Source organism: Mesoplodon bidens (assembly GCF_964165515.1).
Source record: "Mesoplodon bidens genome assembly, chromosome: 4".
In the NCBI taxonomy this organism is placed as follows: domain Eukaryota; kingdom Metazoa; phylum Chordata; class Mammalia; order Artiodactyla; family Ziphiidae; genus Mesoplodon; species Mesoplodon bidens.
Window position 1 is genome coordinate 127,196,841 of NC_138160.1, and position 19,525 is coordinate 127,216,365.

General features: G+C 38.8%; 1 protein-coding gene across 1 annotated transcript in view; it reads right to left on the reverse strand.

Moving 5' to 3' along the window:
* The window catches only part of HTR4 (5-hydroxytryptamine receptor 4), a 160,260-nt gene that overhangs the window by 46,639 nt on the left and 94,096 nt on the right, over positions 1–19,525 (reverse strand). The window contains exons 3-4 of the mRNA XM_081230627.1: positions 5,161–5,286; positions 3,704–3,904 (exon numbers count right to left, since the gene is read on the reverse strand). Coding sequence (XP_081086753.1) covers positions 3,704–3,904; positions 5,161–5,286 — 327 coding nt within the window. The remainder of the gene's footprint in view (positions 1–3,703; positions 3,905–5,160; positions 5,287–19,525) is intronic.

Here is a 19,525-nt window from a genome sequence, read left to right on the forward strand (position 1 = left end):
GGAGGGCTGCACCAAGCTGGGCCAATGCTATGCCTTAAATGGATCATCTAACTTCACCCTAACTGCCATCCCATAAAATTGGTGCTACTGCCCACATTTTCAGAGGTAAGAAAACCGAGGCTCAGCAAGGCTTAGTAACTTATCACCATTCTCAGAGCTAAAACCTGGCTGAACTGGGATGTGAACCCGGATTACCTCAGTTCTAAAGCCGATGGTTCTTAATTACCAGCCCATACTGCTTCATGACAACTGAGGCCTACTCAGGGAAAATTTCATGGTTTCGAAAGGTGATAGTCAACCTGGAACTCTGAAGCCAAACCTTCCTAGGAAACCTTCATTTCTTCTCTCAAGGCTGCCCAGAGAAAACCATCCACATCAGGAAGATGATTCTAAGTTTTCCCCCATTCTTCACTCCCCACCCGCTCAGGCTTTTTGCCCAAACCTCAAGGTTACCTCCAGGTGCTCTGATCTCCTCAGCTTTGCCTTCTCCAAGTTCCTATAATACTTTCAGTCTCACCACTTATTTTGGCAATGATCACACGCAGGCTACCCTGCAGGATGTCCATATATTTTCTGTTTCCTCACATTTTATTTTTTCTAATATGAACTTTTTTTACAGTATATACCGACTGTCTTAAAAAGTCTTTCATGCACTGAAATCAGGTTGTTGTAAATGAGCTAATAAACACAAATTTCAAACTGTGACACTATGGTTCTGCCTGCCAACCAACAGTTCTGTTTTACCCATGTTACCATCTCTAGTTGTAGAGTGGAATCTCATTATACATTGCATTTAAATTACGTACATTCATCTATACATTCTTGGCAGAGCAAGAGAGAGAGAACATGTACAATTTAAATAGAGCAGGCCATTACGCATGCCATTCTAATCAATAAGCACCTGTTCCATAAAATAGGAGATGAATTTGCTGTTCCCTCCGCTGGTTTCAGTCCCTAAGGATCTTTCGCAGCATGAGTAATTATCTGGGAAAACTCTGATTTTAGTGTATAAAGGTACATATTTTATTTTATTTAAAAAAATGTTTAGATCTTTATTGGAGTATAATTGCTTTACAATGGTGTGTTAGTTTCTGCTGTACAACAAAGTGAATCAGCTATATGTATACATATATCCCCCTATCCCCTCCCTCTTGAGCCTCCCTCCCACCCTCCCTATCCCACCCTCCCTATCCCACCCCTCTAGGTTGTCACAAAGCATCAAGCTGATCCTCCGTGCTATGCAGCAGCTTCCCACTAGCTATCCATTATACATTTGGTAGTGTGTATATGTCCATGCCACTCTCTCACTTCGTCCCAGCTTCCCCTTCCCCCCAACCTCTTCCCCTTCCTCAAGTCTGTTCTCTACGTCTGCATCTTTATTCCTGCCCTGCCACTAGGTTCATGAGTAAAAGGTACATATTTTAGATATAGCACAATCTCTAATTTTAAGTCAACTATTCTTCCTATTCCTCTATTAAAGAAACAGTGACCTATCCCAAGACTAGGTGGAAAGCTGGGTCTTCTGGACTAATCAAGAGACAGTAAGAGATTGTCCCTGGCAATTCTGATAACATGAGATATTTCACACCACACTTTCTTTTGGGAACTACCCTTAAGATATGACTATATGACCCAGCAATCCCACTAGTGGGCATATACCCTGAGAAAATCATAATTCAAAAAGAGTCATGTACCAAAATGTTCATTGCAGCTCTATTTACAATAGCCCGGAGATGGAAACAACCTAAGTGTCCATCATCTGATGAATGGATAAAGAAGATGTGGTACATATATACAATGGAATATTACTCAGCCATAAAAAGAAATGAAACTGAGCTATTTATAATGAAGCCGATAGACCTAGAGTCTGTCATACAGAGTGAAGTAAGTCAGAAAGAGAAAGACAAATACCGTATGCTAACACATATATATGGAATTTAAGAAAACAATGTCATGAAGAACCCAGGGGTAAGAAAGGAATAAAGGCACAGATCTACTAGAGAATGGACTTGAGGATATGGGGAGGGGGAAGGGTAAGCTGGGACAAAGCGAGAGAGAGGCATGGACATATATACACTACCGAACGTAAGGTAGATAGCTAGTGGGAAGCAGCCACATAGCACAGGGAGATCAGATTGGTGCTTTGTGACCGCCTGGAGGGGTGGGATAGGGAGGGTGGGAGGGAGGGAGATGCAAGAGGGAAGAGATATGGGAACATATGTATAACTGACTCACTTTGTTATAAAGCAGAAACTAACACACCATTATAAAGCAATTATACTCCAATAAAGATGTAAAAAAAAAAAAAAGAAGTTGGAGAGGGAAGCAAAAAACAAGATTACCTGGAGATTGTTTTCTTCTCTAACCAAATGGTTCCTATCAAACCTTTTAGCAACTAACGTACTACAAACAATTTTGTATAAATGTCTTTGCCACTAGATTTTCCGCAAATCAAATACATTCTTGGAGCCAAAAAGAAATAAGAAGGAAGAAGAATGTGGCAAAGTGGAAAAACCATTTGTTTCATCACAGGAATTGAACTTGATACATAGGTCAGAGATAATTTATTCATGGTAATGATTCTTCCTAATGTCCCAAGTAACTTTTTAGCCCAACTTTAGCCCCTGGATTACTTCTAATTCAAATCCTTTGGAACACTATCCCCTTAACCTCTCCCGAGCAAGGAATATAAGCAACGACAAGCACAGCACAATAAATGGACAAAATGTGTAAAATTCTTAATATAAATATTCCTAGAATGATTTAACAATTGTATGTCAGAGCACCCTGTTCCCTTATCATTGCACAAGACAAATATTAATAAGAGCCTTTTACAAACAGATTTGATCACTTTATAAACCTTATCTGAATATCTGGAGTATTTTTGACATTTGTCTCTTTGTTCTCTTTTCTTTAATATTAAAATAGTATGTATCAAAAAAAGATATGACTACAGTGATGGCAGCATATGTTAGTGTAATCGTCTGACTTTTCAACTGCATTCTGACTTTATTATTGAATATAAATAAGCAGGAATTGGAAAATGAAAAGTGCTGATACAAATGGTAAACATGCACCTCCAAATGAGGCAAAGATAGAAATCATTAGGCCTCCTGAAGTCAAATGTGAAGAAGAAGAACACATTTATGCAACAAGAATGAAATGGTAGCTTGGATCCAAAAAGCAAACAATTATTGGAGATTTTATAATCACCTTTGATTTTCTGGAAAAAAGCCTCCCCAGTCTCAGGCACAAATCTAAATATGCACACAAAATGATGATACAGACACATTTTCAGAAGGTCATGTTCAAACAGAATACTATCATTCTGAACCACCCTGCTGCCTACTGGGCAGAGAGATTAATTCTTGCTTCTCAGCATCCTCAGAATTTTCTTCGTGCCATCAGTATACAACTTAGGGCTCCATCTGTGGGAAACATGATTGCAGCTTAGATTGTAAGCTCCTTGCAGGCAGGTTCTTGGCCTTACTAATCTCTACGTCTGCAGCGCCTTAGAGAATGCCTGACTAAACAGGGTGCTGTGCTAAAGCTGGAGAGTGAATGAATACGTGAGTAGCCAGATTTACCTCTCTGAGATTCATTTCCTCTAATGAATTAGGGAAGAAAGAAAAACACAGCCCAATAGCCATCCGGCTGTTGTCTCCAGCATGGAGCTCCACTACACAAATGGCTCTGGCCTTACCTATCCAGAGAAATGCAGCACAGGTGAAAAATCGATGCCGTTGTGAGCAGGACATCTAGAGATGTCCGGACGAGGCAAAACATCTCCCCATAAATCCAGATGTCTTGAACCAGCTCAATGGCACCAAAGGGCATCACCAGCACTGACACCAGCAGATCCGCAAAGGCAAGAGACACAATGAAATAATTGGTTTTTATTTTCCTGTGGGTGGAAAAGTATAAGGGAGGAAGCAGTGGGAAGGATGAAGGAAGGAGGTTAGGGGGAAAGGAGCAGGAGAGAAAAGAGGGGAGAAAGGAAGCAAAGAAAGAAGGGAGGGAAGAAAAGGAAAGAAAAGTCAGATGTGCAACATATTCTGTGAGATTGTTTCCCCTTCTGTCACATGCATGGTCCAGTCACTTCAGACTTCTCCAGACCCCCTTGCACCAGAAGTCCTCTCTTGCCCTCGCCTGTGACCACACTGGCCTGATTTGAGCCCCCGATGCACAGAGTCCCTCTCAAGGGTTTTTACAGGGTGCTCTCTCTCCCCACCATTGGCCTAGTTACACCCCATCTACCCTTTAGGCCTCGGTTTAGTCATTCTCAGAACACCCTCCCAAGGGGCCCCCTTAAAAAAAAGTGTCAAATTCCACCGTCTTCCACTCTTTGACTACCATGTGCCTCACATTTGCCACACTTGTTAGAATTTAGTTTTTATACTTTCTTGATTAGAGCATGTCTTGCTTAAAGAGGAAGCAGCAGATGAGATAGGACTGCGTCTTTTATCCCCTTTTACAGCTTGGTGGCTCTTAATCTAGGCTGCACACTAGAATCACCTAGTAAATTTTTCTAAGTATTGATGCCCAGGTCTCACCCCAGATCAACTAGTTCAGGGACTCTGTGTGATTAACCCACTTACCCACCCCCAAGTTTGCCAGATAAAATATAGGGCGCCCAGTTAAATTTGAATTTCAGATAAACAACGAATAATTTTCTTATATAAGTATATCACAAATATTGCATGGGACATACTCATGCCACATATTAGTAATTTTAAAAGGGTCTTTAAGTGATTCTAATTGCAGCCAAGGATGAAGCGGAAAGAGCAGAAGACCCATGTTTAAATCCTAGATCAACTACTAGTCAGCTACCCTTTCTCTGAACCAATTAATAAAGTGCAGAGGTTAGATTAGATGTGCTCTCAGCAATTATATATAGAGTGATCACAACTATTACAGAAAAAACAACATAGGAAACAGAGGAAAAAAGACAGGATAGAAATTCACTTATGTGCCTGTACTACTGGTTATGTTAGAACTATGGGATCATATGTGATTTTTTTCCCTGCTTTATTTTCCAAACATCATTCCCATGAATCTTTTTCCCTTCATAATTACAAATTATAATGGAAATTATAAATTCAGACCTCAGTTTTCCAGGGAGAGCCCAGAACTCCACCCAGGTTTCCTCACGTGACTCACCTGAGCTGCCTGTCCCTGCACACAGCCACCATCACCAGCAGGTTCCCCAAGACTGCCATCAGGATAACAGCCGACAGAAATGTGAGCAGCACGACTTTCTCCACTGACCTAAAACCCTCCTTGGAACTGGAAGACACACAAACACAAAGAATTGAAGGAAACTCTGAGACACAGGAAAGAAAATTAGTCTTTTCCTCGTTCATCTTCAGGAAGATAACTTCACTATCAAAGCTGCAACACACATGTACTGTGCACCTAATATATGCCAATGTCTGCACTTGTCACTTTACATCTTATCCTGGTTAACTCCTAAATAATGAGAAGGAGGAGGCTCAGAGAGGTGGATTAACTATCCTGAGATTGCACAGTGATTCTCCATCAGAGAACTTGAGGCTTTCCTTCAAAGCACTGACCTCAGCTTGTGCTCAGAAATGTTTTCTGGTTGATTCTTGTTTGGCACACCTACTCAGCTAGGTTGTAAGCTCCATGGGGCAGGGATGTTGTCTGTTTTATCCACTGACAAATTCAATTTCAATGTATCATTCATATTTATCGAATGCAGGAAAGATGACATTGAATGAGTGAATGACGGTAACTTGAACCACTGTGTGAATACAAGGACCACCCTGTTTTCAGTACCGCATCCCAGCCCACGCAGAAGCTGCTGTGTGCAGGTGGGCTGTCCAAGGAGTAGGTGATGGCTGAAGGCTGTTCTTATATGGCTGACTTGGACAAACTGATCCCGTATTCTGCAAAGCCCATTGGAAAGACAGCAGACAATCAATAAACTCAGGGACTCCTTTCACTGCCCTGAACTACATTTCTTTTGGTGCCCAATATAAGAGTTCAAATTTGTGTTCCTGTAAATTTCAGCAACTGATTTGATTCTATAAACCCTGCCCTCCTACTGTCAACTCAGCATTTTGTCTCACTAACTTGGAAGTGAGTGTTCCCTATCAATAAAAGCATAATGAATGCAGGTTATTCAGAAGCTACAGGAAAAGTTTCATTTTTAATAGAGTGGTAAAATGTTCTTTTTAAATGAAGTTTCAAAGGATCTTAAAACTCTTAGACCCAAACGCACATTTCAATACCGAGAAACTCAAGTCCAGGGAGGGTAACTGGGTTGTCAGAGCACATTAGTGGCTAGTCTGGGAGAAGCTGCTTGTTCTGTAGGCCACCACTTGGAACACAGCTCCTACTGAACCAAGAAAGATCTGTCTTTACTGAGCTCTTCTGACTGAAAACCAAGATGGCTGCTGCTCCCAAATCACAGCAGCCCATGAAGTCTGGGCTCTGGCTTTGTCCAAAACTTTTTCCATTAGGCCTGGCATGGAAGACAAGGTGACAACTGGAATGAGTCAGAAAGTTCCACTCTACTCACAAGTGGTTTTATTGCTTCACTGAAGTCCTTATGGCTAGGGTTCAGATGAAAAGAAATTTGAGGTATGTCCATCTAAATCACCCTTCCACACCTAAATTCCAACTATCGACAGTACAAATAATGGACAAGTAAGATTTAACTCAATGAGGAAAAAGAATTCAGGAGCATGTTTTGGCTATCCAAAACTATTTTGATTTTAGGCCATGTTAATTGAGGTAAAGTGTCCAATAAAGGAGGTGATAATGCTCTTTTCCTTGTCTTTCTCGGAGGCTCTGACGCAGAGGCCCTCTGAAACTTGTTCCCCTCTCAAGGTCTCTACACTTTTGCCTTCTTCCTGGAATGCTTCTTCTCAATATTCAGGTCTCAGATTAAAATTAACTCCCATTTCATGTGCCACAGCCAACAAACATTTTTCATTTTCTTTATAACATTTGTTATCTGAAATTACTTCTGCTATTGTCTGTGCCCTACCCCCACAGACTCACTTTTGGTTATCTTTTTCACCACAATTCCCAGCGCCTGGCACAGTGTCTAACCTACAGTATGTGTAGTGTAAAGGTAGATGCAGTATATAGGAAGTGCACAATTACTCGCTGAGTGAAAGACACTGTGTTCATAATGGTGAGGTTTATCCTTCAATGTCTTTGAAGACAGGCTGCAGGTATAGAAAAGCTTTTACCTAGACAAGAGAAGACCCAAGGATGAGACATAAAAGCTATTTTGAGGATGGTCCTTTGAAATAAGAGTAGATTTATGCATTCATTCATTCATTCCACAATACTTTGTTGTTGTTTTTTTGGTCCGTTTAACATACAACTCTTAACTGTGTAAGAGTTACATATTATAAATAAAACTTCTTAAAGCAAAATATACCCTCTTTGCTTAAACAGCTAATTAACCAAGAGATGATACTTTAAGTATATAGAATATTCTCTTTAAAACATGCTTTAAAAAGTACTTGTATGTTTATGATAAATTTTCCTTAGAAAATTTTGTTAAAATAAATAGGAAAAAAATGAAGGAGGTTCTCTGGATGCTTCATTAATACGTAACCCCAAAGTTTTGTTTTTTTAAATTTTTTAATTTTATTTATTTTCTTATACAGCAGGTTCTTACTGGTCATCAATTTTATACAAATCAGTGAATACATGTCAATCCCAATCTCCCAATTCATCACACCACCCCCACCACCCCACTGCTTCCCCCCTTGGTGCCCATACGTTTGTTCTCTACATCTGTGTCTCAATTTCTGCCCTACAAACCAGTTCATCTGTACCATTTTTCTAGGTTCCACATACATGCATTAATATACAATATTTGTTTTTCTCTTTCTTAGTTCACTCTGTATGACAGTCTCTAGATCCATCCACATCTCAACAAATGACCCAATTTTGTTCCTTTTTATGGCTGAGTAATATTCCATTGTATATATGTGCCACATCTTTTTTATCGATTCGTCTGTCGATAGGCATTTAGGTTGCTTCCATGACCTGGCTATTGTAAATAGTGCCGCAATGAACACTGGGGTGCATGTGTCTTTTTGAATTATGGTTTTCTCTGGGTATATGCCCAGTCGTGGGACTGCTGGGTCATATGGTAATTCTATTTTTAGTTTTTTAAGGAACCTCCATACTGTTCTCCATAGTGGCTGTATCAATCTACATTACCATCAACAGTGCAAGACGGTTCCCTTTTCTACACACCCTCTCCAGCATTTATTGTTTCTAGATTTTTTGATGATGGCCATTCTGACTGGTGTGAGATGATATCTCATTGTAGTTTTGATTTGCATTTCTCTAATGATTAATGATGTTGAGCATTCTTTCATGTGTTTGTTGGCAATCTGTATATCTTCTTTGGAGAAATGTCTATTTAGGTCTTCTGCCCATTTTTGGATTGGGTTGTTTGTTTTTTCAATATTGAGCTGCATGAGCTGTTTATATATTTTGGAGATTAATCCTTTGTCCGTTGATTCGTTTGCAAATATTTTCTGCCACTCTGAGGGTTGTCTTTTTGTCTTGATTGTAGTTTCCTTTGCTTTGCAAAAGTTTTAAGTTTCATTAGGTCCCATTTGTTTATTTTTGTTCTTATTTCCATTACTCTGGGAGGTGGATCAAAAAAGATCTTGCTGTGATTTATGTCAGAGTGTTCTTCCTACGTTTTCCTCTAAGAGTTTTGTAGTGTTGGTCTTACAGTTAGGTCTTTAACCCATTTTGAGTTTGTTTTTGTGTATGGTGTTAGGGAGTGTTCTACTTTCATTCTTTTACATGTAGCTGTCCAGTTTTCCCAGCACCACTTATTGAAGAGGCTGTCTTTTCTCCATTGTATATCCTTGCCTCCTTTGTCATAGATTAGTTGACCATAGGTGCGTGGGTTTATCTCTGGGCTTTCTATCTTGTTCCATTGATCTATGTTTCTGTTTTTGCGCCAGAACCATATTGTCTTGATTACTGTAGCTTTGTACTGTAGTCTGAAGTCAGGGAGTCTAACTCCTCCAGCTACATTTTTTTCCCTCAAGACTGCTTTAGCTATTTGGGGACTTTTGTGTATCCATACACATTTTAAGATTTTTTGTCTAGTTCTGTAAAAAATGCCATTGGTAATTTCATAGAGATTGCACTGAATCTGTAGATTGCTTTGGGTAGTATAGTCATTTTCACAATATTGATTCTTCCAATCCAAGAACATGGTGTATCTCTCCATCTGTTGGTATCATCTTTAATGTCTTTCATCAGTGTCTTATAGTTTTCTGCATACAGGTCTTTTGTCTCCCTAGGTAGGTTTATTCCTAGGTATTTTATTCTTTTTGTTGCAATGGTAAATGGGAGTGTTTCCTTAATTTCTCTTTCAGACTTTTCATCATTAGTGTTTAGGAATGCAAGAGATTTCTGTGCATTAATTTTGTATCCTGCAACTTTACCAAATTCATTGATTAGCTCTAGTAGTTTTCTGGTGGCATCTTTAGGATTCTCTATGTATAGTATCATGTCATATGCAAACAGTGACAGTTTTACTTCTTCTTTTCCAATTTGGATTCCTTTTATTTCTTTTTCTTCTCTGACTGCCATGGCTAGGACTTCCAAAACTATGCTGAATAACAGTGGTGAGAGTGGACATCCTTGTCTTGTTCCTGATCTTAGAGGAAAGGCTTTCAGTTTTTCACCATTGAGAATGATGTTTGCTGTGAGTTTGTCAAATATGGCCTTTATTATGTTGAGGTAGGTTCCCTCTATGCCCACTTTCTGGAGAGTTTTTATCATAAATGGGTGTTGCATTTTGTCAAAAGCTTTTTCTGCATCTATTGAGATGATCATATGGTTTCATCCTTCAACTTGTTAATATGGTGTATCACATTGATTGATTTGCGTATACTGAAGAATCCTTGCAGACCTGGGATAAATCCCACTTGATCATGGTGTATGATCCTTTTAATGTGTTGTTGTATTCTGTTTGCTGGTATTTTGTTGAGGAGTTTTGCATCTATATTCATCAGTGATATTGGTCTATAAATTTCTTTTTTTGTATTACCTTTGTCTGGTTTTGGTATCCGGGTGATGGTGGCCTCATAGAATGAGTTTCAGAGTGTTCCTTCCTCTGCAACTTTTTGGAAGAGTTTGAGAAAGACAGGTGTTAGCTCTTCTCTAAATGTATCATAGAATTTACCTGTGAAGCCATCTGGTCCTGGACTTTTGTTTGCTGGAAGATTTTAAATCACAGTTTTAATTCCATTACTTGTGATTGGTCTGTTCATATTTTCTATTTCTTCCTGGTTCAGGCTTGGAAGGTGATACCTTTCTAAGAATTTGTCCATTTCTTCCAGGTTGTCCATTTTATTGGCATAGAGTTGCTTGTAGTAGTCTCTTAGAATGCTTTGTATTTCTGCAGTGTCTGTTGCAACTTCTCCTTTTTCATTTCTAATTGAATTGATTTGAGTCCTCTCCCTCTTTTTCTTGATGAGTCTAGCTAATGGTTTATCAATTTTGTTTATCTTCTCAAAGGACCAGCTTTTAGTTTTATTATCTTTGCTATTATTTTCTTTGTTTCTATTTCATTTATTTCTGCTCTGATCTTTATGATTTCTTTCCTTCTGCTAACTTTGGGTTTTGTTTGTTCTTCTTTCTCAAGTTCCTTTAGGTGTAAAGTTAGATTGTTTATTTGAGATTTTTCTTATTTCTTGAGGTAGGCTTCTATAGCTATAAACTTGCCTTTTAGAACTGCTTTTGCTGCATCCCATAGGTTTTGGATCATCGTGTTTTCATTGTCATCTGCCTCTAGGTACTTTTTGATTTCCTCTTTGATTCTGTCAGTGATCTCTTGGTTATTTAGTAATGTATTGTTTAGCCTCCATGTGTTCGTGTTTTTTACATTTTTTTCCCTGTAATTCATTTCTAATATCATAGCGTGTGGTCAGAAAAGATGCTTGATATGATGTCAGTTTTCTTAAACTTACTGAGGCTTTATTTGTGGCCCAACATGTGATCTATCCTGGAGAATGTTCTGTGCGCACTTGAGAAGAAAGTGTAATCTGCTGTTTTTGAATGGAATGTCCTGTAAATATCAATTAAATCTATCTGGTCTATTGTGTCATTTAAAGCTTCTGTTTCCTTCTTTATTTTCATTTTGGATGATCTGTCCATTGGTGTAAGTGAGGTGTTAAAGTGCCCCACTATTATTGTGTTACTGTCGATTTCCTCTTTTATAGCTGTTAGCAGTTGCCTTATGTATTGAGGTGATCCTATGTTGGGTGCATATATATTTATAATTGTTATATCTTCTTCTTGGATTGATCCCTTGATCATTATGTAGTATCCTTCCTTGTCTCTTGCAACCTTCTTTATTTTAAAGTCTATTTTATCTGATATGAGTATTGCTACTCCAGCTTTCTTTTGATTTCCATTTGCATGGAATACCTTTTTACATCCCCTCACTTTCAGTCTGTATGTGTCCCTAGGTCTGAAGTGGGTCTCCTGTAGACAGCATATAGATGGGTCTTGGTTTTGTATCCATTCAGCAAGCCTGTGTCCTTTGGTTGGAGCATTTAATCCATTCATGTTTAAGGTAATTATCGATATGTATGTTCCTATGACCATTTTCTTAATTGTTTTGGGTTCGTTTTTGTAGGTCCTTTTCTTCTCTTGTGTTTCCCACTTAGAGAAGTTCCTTTAGCATTTGTTGTAGAGCTGGTTTGGTGGTGCTGAATTCTCTTAGCTTTTGCTTGTCTGTAAAGCTTTTGATTTCTCCATGGAATCTGAATGAGATCCTTGAAGGGTAGAGTAATCTTGGTTGTAGGTTCTTCCCTTTCAGCACTTTAAGTATATCATGCCACTCCCTTCTGGCTTGTAGAGTTTCTGCTGAGAAATCAGCTGTTGACCTTATGGGAGTTCCCTTGTATGTTATTTGTCATTTTTCCCTTGCTGCTTTCAATAATTCTTCTTTGTCTGTAATTTTTGCCAATTTGATTATTATGTGTCTCGGCATGTTTCTCCTTGGGTTTATCCTGTATGGGACTCTCTGTGCTTCCTGGACTTGGGTGGCTATTTCCATTCCCATGTTAGGGAAGTTTTTGACTATAATCTCTTCAAATATTTTCTCGGGTCCTTTCTCTCTCTCTTCTCCTTCTGGGCCCCCTATAATGCGAATGTTGTTGCGTTTAATGTTGTCCCAGAGGTCTCTTAGGCTGTCTTCATTTATTTTCATTCTTTTCTGTCTTCCAGGTTACTTATCCATTCTTCTGCCTCAGTTATTCTGCTATTGATTCCTTCTAGTGTAGTTTTCATTTCAGTTATTGTATTGTTCATCTGTTTGTTTGTTCTTTAATTCTTCTTGGTCTTTGTTAAACATTTCTTTTATCTTCTCGATCTTTGCCTCCATTCTTTTTCCGAGGTCCCGGATCATCTTCACTATCATTATTCTGAATTATTTTTCTGGAAGGTTGCCTATCTCCACTTCATTTAGTTGTTTTTCAGGGGTTTTATCTTGTTCCTTCATCTGTTACATAGCCCTCTGCTTTTTCATCTTGTCTATCTTTCTGTGAATGTGGGTTTTGTTTCACAGGCTGCAGGACTGTAGTTCTTCTTGCTTCTGCTGTCTGCCCTCTGGTGGATGTGCACATTCAGCAATACTTTCTGAGCACCTACCCTGCATTAGGCATTGTTGTAGTCTTAGGGAAGCAAAAATAAGCAAAACAGATAGCAATAAATAGATAAGCAAGAAAATATGTGAAGTGAGCTAGTAATATGAACTATGGCAAAAAATCTAGGAGAGAAAGGAAGACAGAACTCTCAGTGGGGGGGGTGAAGAAATGGCTATTTTATGGGGGTTGTCACTGGAGGCTCAGTGATAGGTTTGTCACACTTTATGACCTGAGGTTGTGTGACTATGTAGGACCAGTGAGCAGGCTGTAAGCAGTGGTTCTCAACTTTGGCTACATACGGAAATCACCTGAAGAGCCCTAGAAAATCCTGATGTTAGGCCCTCATCCTCAAAGACGCTGATTTAATTAGTCTTGTTTGCAGCCTGAATATTAGAATTTTTAAAAGCTCCCAAGTGATTCTGGTGTGCAACCAAGGTTGAGAATCACTGCTAGAGGGAGGCAAGATTTAGTAATGGATGATCCACAATAGCTTCCTGGTGTTGTTTTGAGTGCCCTGGCTCAGGAAGTGTTTAAGAATACCTAGGTGTCAATTAGATACCACTTCACACCCATTAGGATGGTTATTATAAAAACAAAACACAACTGAAAAATAACAAGTGTTGGTGAGAATGTGGAGAAACTAGAATCTTTGTGCATTGCTGGTAGAAGTGTAAAATGGTGCAACTGCCGTGGAAACCAGTTTGGTGGTTTCTCAAAAAGCTAAATATAGAATGACCATATGATTCAGCAGTACCAGTCCTAGGTATACACCCCAAAGAATCAAAAGCAGGGACATGAATAGATACATTCACCCCAATGTTCATAGCAGCATTATTCACAATATCCAAAAGGTAGAAACAACTCAAGTGTCCATCACCAGGTGAAAGGACAGAAAGAATGTAGTATATACATACTATGGAATTTTATTCAGTCATAAGGAAAAATGAAGTTCTGATCCACACTACAACATTAAAAAACCCTGACAACATTACACTACGTGAAATAAACCAGACACAAAAAGACAAATATGGTATAATTCCATTTATATGAGGTTCCTAGAATAGGCAAATACATAGAGAAGCAAAGTAGTATAGTGGTTACCAGGGGCTGGGGTGGGTGGGGGAGAGAGGAATGGGGAATTATTTGATGAGTACAGAATTTCTATTTGGGGTGATGAAAATATTCTGGAAATGGATAATGGTGATGGTTGCACACCACTGTGAATGAACTTACTGTCACTGAATTGTACATGCTAAATGGTTACTTTATGTATTAATGGTAAATTTTATGTTACATATATTTTATCACAATAAAAAAGAAGAATACATGGATGATCCTATATCTGGATGCTGTATAGGTTTCTTGTACTGGAGGCAGGTGGCACTGGATGATTTTAGGTCCCTTTCTTGTCTATGGACAGTGATCCTAACATATCCTCAGAACATGGATTGTCCATCAACCACACCCTCTCCATGAGAACAATCTCCCCTGCACTGCCTTTCCTCTTTTAAGAGAAAAGAACAGATTCAGAGTCTGAGGTGAATACCTCTGGCTCCAGAGAATGTATATTTCAAATTAAGTGGGAATGTCAGGCTCAGAGAACTGCAAGTTCAATGTTATGGTTCATTTGTGGCATGTCAATTAGGAGCTAGAACTTTAAACTGTGAGTGAAGACCAAAATGTAACCATAGCATTTTTAATTAGGTAGAACTGTCCATTGAACTAAATGTAAGTTCAGTCATGATAGTTAAAATAAATTAGGAACCACTTCTACTGACTCCATGTTAGATCCTTGGATTACCTCTGATACCCTCCAAGACTACTGTCAACCACCACCAGACAATCCTTATCTGGCCAAAGAGGTATCCACTCCACTAAATCAGTTCTTTGACAGTTATTCTTATGAGAATTTTTACTTTCTCTTCTTTTTTCCTTTTCCAGTGATCTTTTGATCCATGAATAAAGAAATTCCACAAACTTGCTCTGTTTACCACTTTCTCTGTTCTTAATAAATGAAAACATGACAGTAATTCTGGGTAAATTTTCACATAGGTTAGTATACATGAAAACACTTTGTAAATGACAAAGTATAATATAAATAAGTAATCACTGTTATTAATATCAGAAGCCCATTAGGGACAATAGCTAAGGAAGTTTTAGGTTATGCCTTGTTATATCATCCAGAATAATTGGTTTCAAGGTCACACACACACACACACACACACACACTAAACTTTGTTAGTAGTCAAGAATACTTTTCTCTCTTATTTTTTTTGCACTGGCTTTGTTAACAATAGCTATGTAATTTCAAAAAAGTCACTTCCCTTTTCTGAGCCTCAGTTTTATCCTGGATCAATTGAGGAAGTCAGAATAAATCTCTCATTTATCAGATATGTATTTATTACCAACCATATGCCAAGACCTATGCTAAGTACTGGAATACAACAGTAAAGGTGGACAAGGTCCCTACCTTCATGGAGTTCACACTACTGATGGAAACAGACAATAAGCAAGTATACAACTAACAAAGAAATACAGTTTGTGATTAGTGTTTCAAAGTTACACTCTTAAACCTTAATGTTTATATGCATCTTTTGGGGATATTATTAAAACGCAGATTCTGGTTATTTGGTCTGATGTGGAGTCTGGGGTTCTGTATTCCTCACAAGCCCGAACTTAGGCTCATGAAGAGCATCAGTGATGCTCTTGCCGCTGGTTCGTGAATCACACTTGGGGCAGTAAGACTATCAAGGACATTGGCATGATGGTGATAGAGAACAACTAGGTTAAAGGGAAAACAAGCAATCAGAGAACAGTGGATATAGCTCTTCTGATACACATGAAGGATCCTGAGTTAGAGGAACCAGGAGAAGAGCAAGTGCAAAGGCCCTGAGACAGGAAAGACATCTGGTGTGTACTATCAGAGAAGAATGAACAAGGAATAAAGAACCTGAGATGAGCTCCAAAAGGTAGTCAGAAGTTGGATCCAGCGGGCTTTGGATGTGCTGGTGAGACGTTCATGCTTTATTAGACAACAAATGAGAATAAAATAAAGTGATTTAAGGAGAAAAGTGACAGTGGGGATGTAAATATGAGAGAAAGTAAGTAAACTTGTCAGGGGCCCTTGCCAGGGTCCAGGTAAGGGAAGACAATGGCTTGGAATAAGGTGGCGGCCGTGGAGATGGACAGAAGTGGGTGGAATAAAGGTATATTTGAGAAGTAAAGGGATAGGTAAGAACAAAAGATTCCATGAGTGGATAGAAAGCAGAAATGAAAATTATAATTCTGATTTGCTCATCTGAGTAAATGATGGTACAATTTAATGAGATGGGAAAACATGTTAAGTGTGAGATATGTATAAAACATTCAAGTGTAGATGTCAAGTAGGCAAATGGATACTCACGTTGGAGCTCAGAAAGGATGATGGGGCCAGAGATACACACTGGGATTTTCAGCAATTTAATGGAATTTAGAGCCTTGGGGAAGGATGCAATCACTCAAGAGGGCCAGAGTCTTGATGAACTCTGATACTGAGATATGCAGTAGAGAAGGAAGAACCAGCCAAGGAAATTGAGAAAGAAAGCAGAGGAGACATCACTGGGGTGTCTGAGGAACACCAGGTGAGTGTGTTGCTGTGGAAGCCAAGTGCAAAGAAAGTGTCAAGTGAGAAAAAAATGTGTTTCTGGATAGTTCCCTGGGAATACCGCAGGGCCACTTCTGGGAACGAAGCGAAGCAAGGAGGCAGCATAACTATAGTAGTTCTTCCTTTTCTTTTTATGTATTGAGCTTTGCAATAAAATTATGTTTGACAACAGAGCTCCATCACTGGACCAATGATCTCTGCAGAACGTTTCTCCTCTGCCACCGTTGTGTCAACCACACAGGAAACACTCTTCTTGAAATTACACACAGTACATCCATTAAGGATTCCAAGCAGTTCAAAATACTCCCTATCCGAGGGCTTTCATCACCCATCCTGCCCACCACTGCACAATCCTTTATGAAATAATTGCATGTAAATTAGAGCAAACAGTGTTCATTTTCTTACCAATCAACAGTCAGCACAAAGAATGCAAAAGCACTCTGAATTAAATGAGAGCCTGACTAAAACTGGATGTTTTCTTCTCAGTGTGAATTTTATTAACCTTAAGTGTAAGGTCCCTGGTGTTTCCTATAATGATAAAAGACTGGGTGTTGAACAAGAGGGCCTTCAGTTTTCACTCAGCTTGACTAAACTTTAGATAGACTTCTTCCTGACTCTAGGCTCTGGCCTCCCTTTTCTTAGAGCGTTTTACTTCAGAAAACTTGTAATTGTAAATTCTTTCTCTGGCCCTTTGGGATGTAAATCTTTTTAAAAGCCTCTTGCCAGTTTTCCAAGCTAGGATGTCTTCTTCTGCAAGGGCCTGGTAGCCATCCCTTTGAAATGTAATCATCAAGGAAGAGAAATCCCCCATCCCCAGTCTCTATAAAAGGGTAGAAGCCTATCTTCCTACCTTCTGTGGGCACATTGCTCCAAGTTGTAAAACTACCTCCTCTTTCCTTTGGGAAAGGTCAATTAGCAAACACAGATGGCCTAGGGTCCCTGCCCCCCACTCCATTTCTGAAAGCCTCTCCTGACTGTCGTTTCAGTGAAACTGAGTTCAGACTATATTCTGGGCTCTCCCTCTATTGCAATAGCTTTGAAAGAAGTCATCCTTACCTGTTAACTTTATCCAGTGCAATTTTTGCTTTGACAGAATATGTTGTTTTTTTACCACTAATTATGTCATGCATGTATTGTCTTCATTACCTCTATTACTCCCCATGAACAAAATCCGTGACAGTTGGAATACACGTAGGAAAGTTAAATTCAGATAATATTTGGATTGGCAATATTTCTTACATAAATTAATGTTCAAAATGCCTTTTTAATCAAAATAGAAATAGTAGGGTCCATGAGTATGTTAACTGTTTTTCCCTATAACCAAAAAACTTGATAAATAATGTATCTGTAACCTTTTTAAAGCATACATCATTCCTTTATATATATGCCCTTTCTTTCGAGGTTTCTTGAGAGACTGACATACAAACAATAGCCAGAACCTATATATAACAATAAAATGCTGACAATATCTGTGACAACCAGCCCAGGAAGGTCAGGACTTGTTCAATGACTGCTAGCTTCCTTATTTTTCTCCTCCTACCTGCTTCCAGCTCAAGACTAACCACAGAAAGCCAAATATGCTCCCCAAAGCAACTACATTAGATGTCCCACTTCTTGTTTGTGCACTTCCTGCTTTCCTAGGTCAACAACCTCTGATTAGAGCACAGCTGAAGTCCCGTTTTTTTCACTATAATCTTTTCTACTCCTCCTCCTGACTTTGAGTCTTTGCTAAATGCAAGTGATGATGGCTGACTTGCTATAGCAAGCTCTGGATAAGTAGCCTCTGTTCTGATTCATGTGATCTTTGTTTCCACATTCCAGATATGCTCTAGATGTACACTTACCTGGAATCCTATATTTTCAAATTAGGTAGAAGTCTTTTCTGAGGGAGAAAGAATTTCTTATTATTTGGCTTATGTTACATTGGGTTTTTAATAACTTTTCAGGTGGCCCAGTTAACTTTTTTTTAAACAGTATGCTTCTCTTCTTAAAAATGCTTTTTTTAAAAAAACAGAAGGACTAAATTAAATAATTCATATAAAACATTTTCATAATAAGAGCTTCAAAGCAGCGGTGTTCCAGAATCACAAGGGAGCACCAAAATTACCTGGAAAGCTTGATTAAAACACAGAGCACTGGACCCACCAACAGTTTCTGATTCAGTACATCTGGAGTGAGTCCCCAGATCTGCATTTCTAACAAGTTTCTAGGTGATGCTGATGCAGCTGGTCTGGGACTACATTTTGAAGACCAGTTGATCTACAGCATTGTGAAAGACGCCCTTTACCCTAACCCTCATTTCTCCATTGTAAATTACTTTCTTTGCTTCTAGGTTTAAAACTTCCTCCTTGGAAGTGGGGAGACTGTGATATTGATTAAGCTCCTACTATATGGCAAGCAATACACTAAGAACAATTTTAATGTTGACTCATTTCATCTTCACAATTACCATGTAATCTACAGTATGATGCCCTTTTTTCAGAACAGACTGGTGCTCAGCATGGTAAGGAGACTTAAGATCCTACAACTATCAAGTGGTAGACATGGGATTTTAAACCTACACATTCTGATTGCAAGCCCAGTGCTTTAGCCACTAAATGTTAAGCATGCTCATTTGGAATTGAATAAATTTCCTTTTAGGAAAAAAAAAAAAAAAACACATGCTAAAGTTTTACCTTGTATCTAGAAACTTAGTATCAAAAAATGTTGATGATGACAGCTTAATATGCCTTGTAAAAATATGCTTTTTATAGAAAATAGAAGGGAAAAAATTCATACAAATGGAAATTATGCTTAATGGAGTTTCTATGCAATTCTAAAAGAACTCTTTTTGATTGTTTTTGAAAACCCTATAGAGGAAGGTGGGAGGGTGGGGATGGGGGTTGGTGCATAAGGGATGTAGGCTAGGTATTTTTCAAATGCAAACATGTGGAGGAAAATTCTTGTGGCAAGCTTTTAATAGACATTTCCAGAGCCTCAAAGATCACACACACTGGGAATGAGGAAAACTTCAAAGCCAAAGAGGATCTGTCTGTATGGCGTATAACGGAGCTCAAAGCTGCAAGGAACACAAAGGATATCAGGATCAAAGACACTGTTCTCTGAGGCCATGTCTGGATGTAAAGTCAAGCTGGAACTGATGTGACAAGATTCTCACTGCTGCACAGTGTGTTAACTACCAGGGCTTCCATTCTTCTAGGAAATA